This window comes from Caloenas nicobarica, chromosome 1 (genome assembly GCF_036013445.1).
Source record: "Caloenas nicobarica isolate bCalNic1 chromosome 1, bCalNic1.hap1, whole genome shotgun sequence".
Lineage (NCBI taxonomy): Eukaryota > Metazoa > Chordata > Aves > Columbiformes > Columbidae > Caloenas > Caloenas nicobarica.
In genome coordinates, this window is record NC_088245.1 from 113,967,466 (window position 1) to 113,980,841 (window position 13,376).

The 13,376-nt window shown below is 36.6% G+C and overlaps 1 protein-coding gene across 10 annotated transcripts in view; it reads right to left on the bottom strand.

Moving 5' to 3' along the window:
• DMD (dystrophin) overlaps nt 1-13,376 on the bottom strand; it is a 1,281,342-nt gene that overhangs the window by 710,331 nt on the left and 557,635 nt on the right. For all 10 annotated transcript variants that reach the window (XM_065627016.1, XM_065627025.1, XM_065626998.1 and 7 more), the window contains 4 exons: nt 10,471-10,641; nt 7,875-8,057; nt 6,260-6,394; nt 5,364-5,513 (listed from right to left, as the gene is read on the bottom strand). In XM_065627016.1, coding sequence (XP_065483088.1) covers nt 5,364-5,513; nt 6,260-6,394; nt 7,875-8,057; nt 10,471-10,641 — 639 coding nt within the window. The remainder of the gene's footprint in view (nt 1-5,363; nt 5,514-6,259; nt 6,395-7,874; nt 8,058-10,470; nt 10,642-13,376) is intronic.

Consider the following 13,376-nt stretch of genomic DNA (forward strand, 5'->3'; position numbering starts at 1 on the left):
AGACACGTTAGATCAGAAACATAGTAACTAGCTTTCTACAGCACACAGGTAAGGGCATCCTCCTGGAAGCATGGAAGAAAACCTCTCTGCCTTTACTGATCTTGTTGCATAACTGGTAGGACTAATCCATATGCACAGTCCATTCATTCTGAGGGTTTCAGTGTTCTGATGTTCAGAACAGCTCACCATTTAGAATAAGACACCGAGGAAGTTCCATTCTTATTAGTCATTAAAATAAGCGCCTTCACTTTCTGGAGAATTCAATATACTGATCACAAATTTGGTGCTAAGTCCTTCTGAAAAACTACTTTTATAGTAATACTTGAAGCTTTGAACCTTTGTTAAATGCCATCAGATGCTAACTACTATTTGCAGCTTAACTCTTGCTTAGGTACAGATAAATTTGCTGCCATCCTCAGGAACAGCCTGCATGAATGCAATGAAGTAGTTATCACTGCATGGAAACTCACAAAAAATCTTAAAACTGTACGACAAATATGTGGTTATTGAAAAATTGTCATCTCTATGCTGATTTTAGCAGCAACTATACATCAAAATCTGGTTTTAGAATACAACTGGAAAAATTAAAACATTCCCAAACTCATCGATCAAACATTAAAGCAGATACAGTCAAGAAAGAATTACAACAAATCCTTGCCTGAGTCTGACAGAAATTTTATGGCTGGATTTCAAACAAATATAAAGTCAGATCAATATATATGCATGTTTGTGATATCTTTATATGTACACAAAGTCAGTAGGTAGACACACACACAGACAAAACATTCTCCTTTCATTGTCCTCAGAGAGAATTTGGTTACAGCCTGAAAATCTGTGTGACATTTTGTATCTTCCAAGTGAGGTGAATGTACATCTTTTCCGAAAACTGTGAACTGTTTAAGTGAATGGCACCTTCAAAGTTGAGATGATTTTCTCAGATATAAATGGGGTGCTGCTTTAACTTTTTTGTTTGTATTGCTTACTGGGAACAGCCCCATCCTGCACACTCACCTAAAGTCAAGCCTCTACCCCAACCCTGCTCAAGTCACACAGTAAATGTAACAAAAAAGTCTTCACAATAATGTTAGAAAAGGTACAATGCACTCATGGAATGTAAGATATTTCTCCAGTACACAACAGCTGACTCAAAAAACCTAATCTTGTTCACTAAGTAGGTCCCTGGCACTACCACTGGCATTGCAGAATACTTATCAGTTCAGTCAAGGGGAATGTCACAATATGAGAGAGGCTTCTTCCTCTATTTCGGTAGAAAAGAGGGTTACTAAGAGATGTGAACATTAGAGAGCTGTATGAAAAGGGCAGATGTACTGCACACTTACATATGTGAACCCGAGCTTCAAATTTGTCCTTAAAACTCATATGTCTGTGTGTGTGAAACTCTGTACATGCATATTTTTAAAATATGTGAAAGTTGAAATTTTATATACCTAAAATATAAAAATATTTTAATTTATGATGTTCTGGTTTTACAAGGTTTGTTTTGGCTTGTGGTTAATTTGTGTGTGTGCATTGTTTGTAATGTTTTTGGGTTTTTTGCTTTTTTTTTCCTCTGGAAGATTATGTTTTTTCTGTTCCTCTGCGGAAGAGATAGATAGTTTAACATTGCACTATATAAATGGGTCTGGGAACATAACAGGAAGCTCTAGCTCTACTATCAGATCATAGTCGATAAAGCTGAAGGCTTTAGTCTCTAAAGGGAAGTGTCTGACAGTTAATCGCTAAATAGGATATCTCAGGATAATAACTGTTTAATTATTTCTGAGCCAGTGAAATGTTGACATCTGTCAAGGAAAATAAAAAGAAACAAAAAAATCTGCTGTTAGGCACTATCAGAATGAAAGAGAAAAGAAAAAAATATTTATGGACTGAATTTTTTATTAAAGTCTCTACAAGATTTTATAGATTTTTAGTTATTTTTTAAGACTATGCATAACATTCAATTTTTATGATATGTGGTATTGCATAAATCTGTTTACAATTTTAAAAAGATCAATGGTAAATGCACAAAATGGAAATGCTGCGTATTATCCATATAAAATTCCATATTAAGAGAAAAGCTGCACTGAGGGGCTGGAGAAAGGAGACCTGGAGATGCTCAAACTTTTGCTTATGACTGGAGCTCATTCTTTGATGTCGAATATTATAAAGCCATATTTATAGACATTGGCATTTTTTCTTTAAATAATACGTTTCATGTATTTAATGACATTAGTCACACATGCAGTTACTAAGATGTTGGTTAGAGTTTTATGCTTAAAACCAAGTACAGTTTTGTTTTTGAGGTAGTATTCAGTAGCTGTGCTGTGGGAGAAAAATAGAACAAAACCTTTTGAAAATGATGGTACTTTTACTACAGGGTATATTTATTTAAAATGCAGAAGCAAATTCATTAATCAGCTTATAAGTTACAGCTCATGGAAAGGGGTCTGTTAAGAAAGGCAAAAATATGTCAGCCCTTTTTTTTGGCTCAGTTATACTCTCTATTGGGAAATGTTACTGCAGGGCAAAAGTCAGAAAACTTTAACTTTAAAATTCCTTCTTAACTTGTTTAAATTACTTTAAAATTTAACCTGATTTTTGGTGTTATAACAGTTGTATCTCAGATATAAAGGGTGTTTCAAAAAGATGGACTAGTTTCAAAGCATGGTGATTTCAAATTGTGTCCATCACTTTGAAACACCCTGTATTACAACATCTCTGTATGTTTTGCATCAAATCGTTCGTATGTTAATCTCTGCTTTTTGTTTAGAATTTTTAATATCCTCCAAGTTAGAACTAATTCTTCTGTAATTTCTAGTAATATTTCACAGTGTGTTTTTAAAGTAAGTGGCTACAAATATTTGACCTTTCAGCCATAAAGTGATACTTATCTTTGATCAACTGAATTCCAAAACTGAAAACTATACCAAGGAGCACTTTTTTATCTCTTTAGGTTATCACTACTGACAGTGCCTCAGAAGACTCTTAGAAGCTTTCAAAGCAATCATGTGGAGATGGGGCATGATGAATTCTTTCTTCTCTTGAGACGAGAACAAAACAGATAAACTGTGTCAAATGATGAATGTGTGCTCTTTGAAAGAATCAAAGGGTAATCTTGAGGGGAGTCCTAAAAGAAATTAAGAGACAGTCCCCAAGAATAAAAATTGAATCTAGTGTAAAGCCCATCTGAACAATAATGTTTTATAAAGTTTTTTTGCAAGCATAGTCTGAAGAATATCTAGCTGACATTTTTGAAGTTTGCTGGGCAGGATGTAAATTACTTTCAGCATTACAGGGGATGATAACCCCTTGCCATATTAGCTTGAAGTTCTTGAGGCAACAGTGTTTTTTAGATCCAATAGAGCTGTAAGTGAATTAGTCCTTGAAAAGTACAGATAGGGTATATGTTGCTTATCGATCAGCCCCAGATGTTCAAAAGCAAACAAAACACAGTCTTTGTTAACTAAAGAGATAAGGCATATAAACATAAAGCCATTATCTGCCTTTAAAAATGAATCTCTATCTCAGTAGCAATGCTGTATTGTCTTGCAGCATCATTCATACGGCAGTGGTTTGCTTAGGTTGCTCTATTAGTAGTGAATAAATATTTCACTTATTGCCTTGGTAATTACCTGCACAATTATTCAAATAAAAATAAATAACTTCACCACCTTAGGATAGCCTATTAGCCAGTCTGAAGTAGAAGTGACCTTGAACACAAGCTAAATAGTGTTATATGCCTGCTATGTATTTTTATGCGAGGAGAGTGCGTGCTGTTTGGATTTCAGCAGGGCTATGCAAACAGCACAGAAAATTCAGTGTCAGGAATCTATGAAAAAAGGTGTGTGAGACTTCACTGGAAAAATTAATAAAACACTTTGTTGTAGAAAATATAGAGTAAAGAAGTAGTGTGACCGAGTAATTCACAATTGAAATAGTTTCTTTACAGTTCTTATATCCATATACAAATCTCACTGTTAGTATTTGACAGCCAAATATCAGATCAAGTTTTCCAAGGTGGGGGGGTGGGGGTGGGAGAGGCTTCCTCCCTCTGCTTTTTGTTTATATTTAAGTTAAATTGGAAAGCAGTGAATACATTTCTAATTTATTTTGCTTATATACTCATCCAGATTGTGTCCAGAATTTCACAAATCTTCATGTTGTACTTTCTACATTTAACCCCTGCAGCAGGCAAGAATTTTGATTCAATGCCTATTATTGCAAAGACTGAATAGGAGTCATCTATCACTCAGCAAGATTTGAAAGTTCAGTTTTCACACACTGGCAGCTGTCTGTATATTCACAATTTTCTCCTCCAAGTCAGGAAAAAAATTACAGATACCAAGAAGAAGAATTCCACGGAATGTATCTGCTATGTTTAATTTTCCATTATGACACTGTCCAGCAATATGGGACTATGTGAATGCCTGCACTGCACCAGAACTACCAGCATGTAGTTAGTAGAGGGAAACAGGCTCTTTGCCTCCCATCTTTCAAGTTGAAGCTCAGAACAGCTGAGGTCTCTTCCTTAATTTTTAATTTTTGTTTAGTAAAGAATATATCTATAAGAGAATGTTACTTTTATATTTAATTTTGAAAATAGTTTGCTTCTCAATAAGAGTTTTGCCACAGAAAGCATCATTTAATATGCAATTGAACATAAAAGCAACTAGACAGTCACTTCAATGTTGGAATTTTAGGGTTACCTATTGCACTGATTTTGTCTGGGATAGATTTAATTTTCTTCACAGCAGCCTATATGGTGCTGTGGTTTAGACTGGTAACCAAAACAGCATTGATAACACAGATGTTTTAGCTATTGCTGAGCAGTGCTTGTGCAGTGCCAAGGCTTTCTCTTTCTCACTCTGGTCCTCCCAGAGAGTCGGCTGGGGTGGGCAAGAGTCTGGGAAAGGACACAGCCGGGACAACTGACCTGAACGGACCAAAGAGATATTCTGTACTGCACAGAGTCATGCTCAGCAATAAAAGAGGGTTGGAGGTAGTTCTTACAAAATTGCCATTTCCCAGGAATTGACTGGGCATTAGTCTCCTGACGGTGAGTGATTAGTTTTGTATAACTTGCTTCTTCCTTTTTTTTTCCTTTCACTTATTAAATTGTCTTTATCTCAATCCATGAATTCTCCCACTTTTGCTGTTCCAACGCTCCGCTCCATTACACCAGGAGAGGTGGGGAGTGAGTGAGCAGCTGTGTGGTGCTTTGCTACCTAATGGTGTTAGCCCACCACACCTGTGGTTTAGGAACTAGACTAACAAAATAATTTTTTTGTTCCTTCTTCTTTTTTTTTAAATGGCACCAGACTCTCAGTGGTTTACTGGAAAGACAGGTCAAATATTAAATATACCTCTTGCTGAAGTTCTTCCCATCGAGTGTTGAACTTCTCAAGTTTTTCATTGATCAATTCATCCAAAATTCCACCATCAGTTAAAGTCTGAGCCAGTTCCCGAATCTGATTGCGATTATCTTCTGGATGTCTCATTAAATGTTCCAGAGACTGAAACAAGGTCAAAAAAGTAGTTTGTTTTCCTTTCTGCAAATAAGATTCTACAGAGCAATCACAATTCCTCTTAAAAATACAGATAAGAAACGTCATATTTCATACACAATAAAAGTAGAGAGAAAAAGATAAAAATATCTGTGCCCCATGTCTTAACAACCAAAACAAAGAAAGATTTTTTGCAAAGCAATAAATTTAGTGCTTGATTTTAAAAATGTGGACTATGCCCAATGACTTCGGTGGGAGTTTTTGTTTCCTTAAAAATAAATTTTTAAAAATTGCTTGAGTACCTGAATGGATGAAATTCAACAGCAAAAATGCATTACTAATGTAACATTTTGTATTTTGATCCACTAAGAGTATTAACTTAATTTGTAGAAATTTGAAAGGCTCCATGAATAAAAATTAAGTAGTAATAAGCAGAGTTGCAGTGCTAGGATGAAAGTTTGCTCTTTCTGAAGTCTTCAACATTTTTTTGACTGGCTTAAGTGTGGCCATGTTTTCTAAACCATGTATTTTATTGTCATCAAAATTTGTCTGTGACATCAGGCATGATACATTTAATTACTCTGTTTCACTTAGGATTTGAATTCAAAAACTCATTTGTTGAATCAAGTGATAACATAGGACTTTCCAAATATTCTGCATCTTGCTCATGTGTAATGTTGATTCATAGTTTGTTTTGAATGTAATGTAAAATTTATCAATACACATAACATGATATTATTTAAGTCAGCACTTACATCTAGAGACTCAGAAATCTCTTCTGCACCTCCCTGGATATTTTCAGTCGCCTTGAGTTTCAGTTCAATCTCATTCAACCATTTATTCTCTGCATCCAAATATGACAATAATTCATGCCAACATGCCCATACCTCCTGATGGAAAAAAAAAAAATTGAGATTGAAAGTCTCACAGATAACTTTAACTTATGAAAACATTAAAAACACTGCATCCCCAAAACAACATGGTTGTTATCTGATGGTTATGGTGCCATATACTTGATTTTTTTCCAGTATTTATGTGTTCCAAACAAATGTAATACACCAATGAAATCATTTTGATTAAACAGAATAATATCACAGAATATAACATGTAAATGTGAACACTTCTGCAAAACACAACTTGAATCTTCCATCTCATGAACTATCCACTTTACATGCTTTTCTATAAAATTTTAATAATTATTTAAGGTACAGCTTTATAAAACATCTAAAACCACCACTTTAAAGAATTCTGACTGAAATCTCTATGGAAATTAATTCTAAACTACATTTATTCTAATTTATAGACCACTTAGGTAATAGCGTACTAAACATAATGTTATAAATGTAAATGTAAATGAACTTATGTCCTTATTCTCCTGTAATAAAATTATTGTCTAATATTTTATTTTTACAGTGTCTGAAGACACTTAAATAAGCAGATAAAAATGGCACTTTATCCACAAACAAAACATTTCAATGATCACAAATCATCTTTTCATTATTCCTTTTTTGTTTGTCAAAGTTAAAATAATTTTATTGAGATGCATTAGGCTGTTTATAGATCAAGTTTCTCAGAGTGCGATTCACCTCACCTAACTTTGGTCACATCAAATACAAGTGTCTAGTCTAGGAGGAGGTTATAGAGGGATATTACCACACAACGACAACACTGATGATCAGCGGAAATACAGATTACCAGTTTAGACTACATACGTAATTTTCCACAGTGAAATTTAGAGGAGATTAATTTTACTAAGGCATATAATTGTGCTGTATGAAGATAGCTATTGCAAATTAGTTCACAACAAAAAAACCTATCTAATTCACTGTGACCACTGTATAATATGCAAATAGTCCTATGGTGAGAATCTGAAATGGCCAAAATGACAGGGTCAACTCAAAATGCATGAGACATATTCAGCTTGCCAGCAGATTAAATGCTGTTCCCATGCTGAGATAACACCACCTGTCCAGCTTCAGGGCCATTTAATCAAAATCCTTAGCCATGAAAGAAAGAGGCCTAGAGGGGCTGGTGAAGACAACGTCACAAGGTTGCTACAGAAGCCAGATGCTTGGCTGAATCTCAAGAGGGATAAGGACCACAAGCAGCCGTTGCTGTCTCCTACCAAAGAGCCACATCTGAGGGTTGTTTTGTTTGGTTTTCTTTTTTTTTTTAACTTAACTCTCCAGCATATACGGTTCTCAACAAGATTTAGGTATATGGCTCATACCATGTGGTAGTTGGTAAATGGCTCATAAAGCGAGGACAGCCTTGAGCTACTCATGATCTAATATGATAATACACGTTTGCTCTCTACTATACTTCTGCAGTTAGAAGGGCTATAAATACAGGGACCAACAAGATACCAACCTCCAAAGTTTTGCACTTTCCATTCAGTCGGCTGCAGAGTTGCTGGTAGCTGGTAATTAGAACATCAAGTTCCTTTTTCAAAGCCTCATGAGCTGCAGGTGGAGCCTTTGCTATAAAATTATTCACAGATTCAGTAATAAGCTTCACTTTCACTTCTTTCTGCATCGCTTCCTCCTTTGCTCTCTACCAACAAACAAATAAACAAACAAAAACAGAAAAAAAAGAAAAAAGTTGTAGTCCTCGTTTAAGAGGGAAGCTGATTTCTAGTAACTCCATTAGAATTCTCTCTGATAGAAACTGGTCAGAAGGAAAAGGAAAAACAACCCCACAGGAAAAAAAAAGTTAAACAAAGAAACAAAAAAACCCCCACAAGAGGCATTTAATTCCTAGACTTTCTAAAATAACCTTGAAAGCATTTTTTTTTTTCATTTTGTTTCCAATACACAATACAATATAACATTTTCTCACAACTATATAGTTTCCTGGAGATCTCAGAATAGTAAAACATTTCAATATATTTTTTTCCAATAAATTCTTCAAATATCTTTTCCATAATACCTTAAGAATCACAAATGAAACAAATCTGTCATGTTACAAATTCATGTACCTAGGTTTAAAGGCACAATGGCAAGCAGCAAGACAGAAGAAAAAAAGAAAACACTACTGATTTGCCCTTCCTCGACACTGTTAATAACTTCCATTTAAAGATAAATTGAGAAATTCATTTTTCTCCACTGTACATTTTACACTTTTATCAAAGCATTAATTTTTATTTCATTCCTTCACTTTCCAGAGATAGAAAAATCAGTGCCATTGTTCACCACCAGTGAATGTCAACCTAACACAAAGGAAGGAAAAGGGAACGTTCTCCCAAACAGCGTTAAGATCTGAGGCAGAGAAGTTTCACAGAGAACAAACACAGGAAATCAAGATCTGAGGGACACAGAACCACAAATAGGTGGTGAATTAAAACCAGTAGTTAACAAATCATATGTAACTAATTTGAAGCCACTAACCTGACACCTTTTCCCCATTTTAGCCTATGTAACCGCAACAACTATTTAATTCAACTGTAAATTTTCTTCCTCCATTTTTTGCTACTCTCCCCCTTGTTACGGTGCCTCATTAAAAAAAATATATATATATAAAATTGTCATACCTAGCATTGTTTCCTCTGACAGCTTACAATGGGATGATGTCTATGACTAGAGTCATGTCACTACTGAAAACAGAGTGATGGTATACATAATGTCATCAGTGTGTACTGGTCTTGACAGGAATTTAAGATGAGAACTTCTTGGCCTGAAGACATTAGAAAGAAACCTTGTTCCCTACAACCTTCTTTGTTTCTGGGACCAGTGAAGTCCCAGAACCAGAATAATTGGGATCAGGCTGTCATTGCCAGAGAAAGCTCACTAGGTTGCTCTTGGCTTTCCCCTTTGCTACCTGTCAGAAGAAATAGACTGCAGGATAAACAAAGAGCTCTGGCGCAGATTTTGCCTGTTGTGTGACAGGAGAGGTGGCTGCAAGTCTCTGGGGAAAAGGACCATCAGAAGCAGCTGAAGAGATGCATGAGAAATGATCTGGTTATCTGCACAGATTGAGGTCCCATAGTTTGAACATCCCTGTACTTCAGCTGGAAGTACAGAATATGAAATCCATGGGGGCTGGCTAAAACTGTATATTTAACCTATTTCATTATGCGGTGCAATGTAAAAAATTGAGTTGTGTTAGTTAATTACTAAAGAAGAACTGTATCTCTAGAGCAGATGTTTACTTTTGATATATTTGTCTCATTTACAATGTATCAAACTTGTTCCATGTATTTCCATATATTCTGTATATTCTGAATAGCATTAAGCCAGCTCTGTCAGTAAATAAAGAGATCATCAGTTGCATGGTCATGTATTCTCAAACACTGGCAAAGCTCTACGGACAACGAAGAGTTTGTGAACAAAGTTTTGAATAGATTGTCAAGGCTATGTAATCTGTCTTCCTGAATAGCACAGGTCAAACAATTCACCTATGAAATAAAAATCAAGCCCACATCTAGTGGCTGAGCAACAGTATATTTGAGCATGTATCACATTCTAGTGGTTTGGGTTTTTTTCTTCTGAAGGCCATATTCACCTCACATGAAAGAAACATTACTTGAGACAAAAAATACACTGTTTCTATATTGCTATATTAAAGAAATAAAATAATAAATCATGCATACTTAGTACATACTAACATGCATCCTGAAGTACTAAATCTTTTTTTTCTCTCTCTTTAATATAAAAAGAAGACAGAAAACAGATTTTACGCAGTTAACTGCTGCTAACACCTGATTATTCCTTAAGTAACATTGTTGAAGCTGCATCAAAATCAAGTGTCCAATAAAGCAAAGAGAAAAAACCACAATGCAGTACTGTGAAAGATTAAATTATCTTCTAACATATTCCAAATAGAAATTACTTCAAGCTGCCTACTTCTTAAATTTAAGGCTAAGAAGTAGATCTGAAAAGGCACCTTTCTAAATGAAAGAGTAGATTTTTTTACAATGAAAATATCAAAAGCACTTTAAACACAGATCAAGGAATTAGTTCCTTTTTACCTTCAGTTCCTCAACAGCTTTCTGTAATTCATCGGGTGTTTTATACTCAAAATCTCTTTCCAGATATTCTTCCTCTGCTTGTGTTATCCATTCATGCATTTCTGACAAATCTTTTCTGAGACTCACAGTCTTATCCAAACCACCTTTTAATGCTGCCTTCTTAGCATAGGCCTGTAAGAAAGAAAACATTACATGATACTTGAAGAAAGGCTACTGTACAAACTTGACAATACTCCAGCGTGAAAAGAAACAAATTCAGTCCTATACTAATAACGATGCTGTAATTAGGCAGATATTAACAAGTAATTTAATAGATATTAATAACAGGTAATTAAGAAAGTATTACACACATGTACACATCCTTTTGTTAGTGAGTCACTGCTGTGCAGAATGAGTTTTCAATGATCCTATAGCAAGATTTCATGCCATATGCTGAGATCCTCAGAAAATAAATCTGAAAAAACATCACTCCTCGACTATCTTCTAAAAGATTTTAAAAGAACCATCACAGGAGATCTTGAAAGTGCACTCAAGCATAAAATCAGAGTCTTTTGAGCTGGAAATTCAGATAACCTTCTAACCAGTTTGAATACAACTTGCCAGGGAATAAAGCAAAATGCCTATCTTTCTTTTACTGATGAACTCATTATTGAGTCGTTCAAAAAGGTGTATATCCTAAAGAGAGCTAAATAAAAAAAGGAATCTTGTACTGGAAGAAGCTATTTTAAAGGGAAAAATACTTTTGTGAATCCCTTGCCAATCACTATATGGGGGTCATATAACTTACGTTATATAGCTCAGGTATAGAACTAGATGATCTTTAAGGTCCTTCCCAACTCAAACCATTCTATGATTCTATGAATTGTGCATCAACTTCTTAAAATAGCCTGTAACTGATTAATCCATTGGCTGAAATGTCTTTCAATGGTATAAAGAACTTTGCAACAAAAACAACTGGTTGCAGTGGAGCCATTTTTCAAAGTTGAGTATGCAGAGCTGATCGCTCTGACATCCTGCACTGTGATCCTACTTCAGTAAGTGTTATTTTTGGTATCATCAGGAGGAAATGTGTCTTAGTATTTGGTTTTTCTGACTATTACTGGTTTCATTACACATCCTTGAGGACTGGCTGTTAAACATACATGTTGTTCTACACAAATATTGCTTTACAGAACAAAAGACAGTCACAATTAAAAAAGTCATGTTCAACAAGTATAAACGCAGAAACATATGTGGCCCTACAAAATTCCCTCTTCCTCATTCACAGCACCAGAAGAGAGGGTAATCTCCCATCACGTGGAAAGAGTATCTGAATGCCAATTGTTAGCTCTCACAGTCCTATTAAGTGCGTGTATATCAACCCAAGCTGACTTTTCCAAATCCTTTCACGAAATCCTCATATGCCAAAAGGTGAGCCAGTGAGGAAGAACAAAGGCCTGACTGAAGAGAGAGATTTGGCTGGAATTCAGGGAAAAAAGAAGAGTTTATGACCTTTGGAAGAAGGGGCAGGCAACTCAGGAGGACTACAAAGGATGTCATGAGGTTACGCAGGAAGAAAATTAGAAGGGCCAAAGCCCAACTAGAGCTCAATCTGGCTACTGCTGTAGAAGACAATAAAAAAATGTTTCTATAAATACATTAGCAACAAAAGAAGGGTGAAGGAGAATCTACATCCTTTAGCAGACACGGGAGGAAACAAAGTGACAAAGGCTATGTAAAAGACTGAGGTACTTAATGCCTTCTTCGCCTCAGTCTTTAATAGTAAGACCATTTGTTCTTGGGATACCCAGCCCCCTGAGCTAGAAGACACGGACATGGAGCAGAATGAAGCCCCAATAATCCAAGGTGAAATGGTTAGTGACCTGTTGCACCACTTAGACCCACACAAGTCTATTGAACCAGATGAGGGAGCTGGAAGAAGTGCTCAACAACCCACTTTCAATTTAACAGCAGTCCTGGATAACTGGGGAGGTCCCAGTACACTGGAGGTTGGCAAATGAGACATCCATCTACAAGAAGGACTGGAAGAAGGATCCAGGGTTCTACAGGCCTGTCAGTCTGACCTCGGTGCTGGGGGAGGCCATGGATCAGATCATACTGAGTGCCATCACGTGGCACATACAGGACAACCAAGTGATCAGGACCAGTCAGCATGGGTTTATGAAAGGCAGGTCCTGCTTGACCAACCTGATCTTTTTCTGTGACAAGGTGACCCTCTAAGTAGATGAGGGAAATGCTGTGGTTGTTGTCTACCTAGACTTTAGTAAAGCCTTTTACAGCATTTCCCACAGCATTCTCCTGCAGAAATTGGCTGCTCATGGCTTGGATGGCATTAATCTTTGCTGGGTAAAACAACGGCTGGATGGCCCGACCCAAAGATTTGTGGTGAATGGAGTCAAATCCAGCTGGTGGGCAGTCACAAGTGGTGTTCCCAGGGATCAGAATTGAGACCAGTTCTGTTTAATCTCTTTATCAATGATGTGGATGACGGGATCTAGTGCACCATCAGTGAGAGTTTGCAGATTACACCAAGTTGGGTGGGAGTGTTGAGCTGGTGGAGGGTAGAAAGGCTCTACAGAGGGATCTGGACTTGCTGGATCAATGGGCCAAGGCCAATTGTGTGAGGTTCAACAAGGTCAAGTGCCAGGCCCTGCACTTGGGTCATGACAACCCAAGGCGGCACTACAGGCTCGGGGAAGAGTGGCTGGAAAGCTGCCTGGCAGAAAGGGATCTGGGGGTGTTGATCAACAGTGGTTGAATATGAGCCAGCAGTGTGCCCAGGTGGACAAGAAGGCCAACAGCATCCTGGCTTGTATTAGGAATAGTGTGGCCAGTAGGTCTAGGGCAGTGATCACCTCCCTGTAATTGGCACTGGTGAGGCCGCACCTTGAATCCTGTGTTCTGTT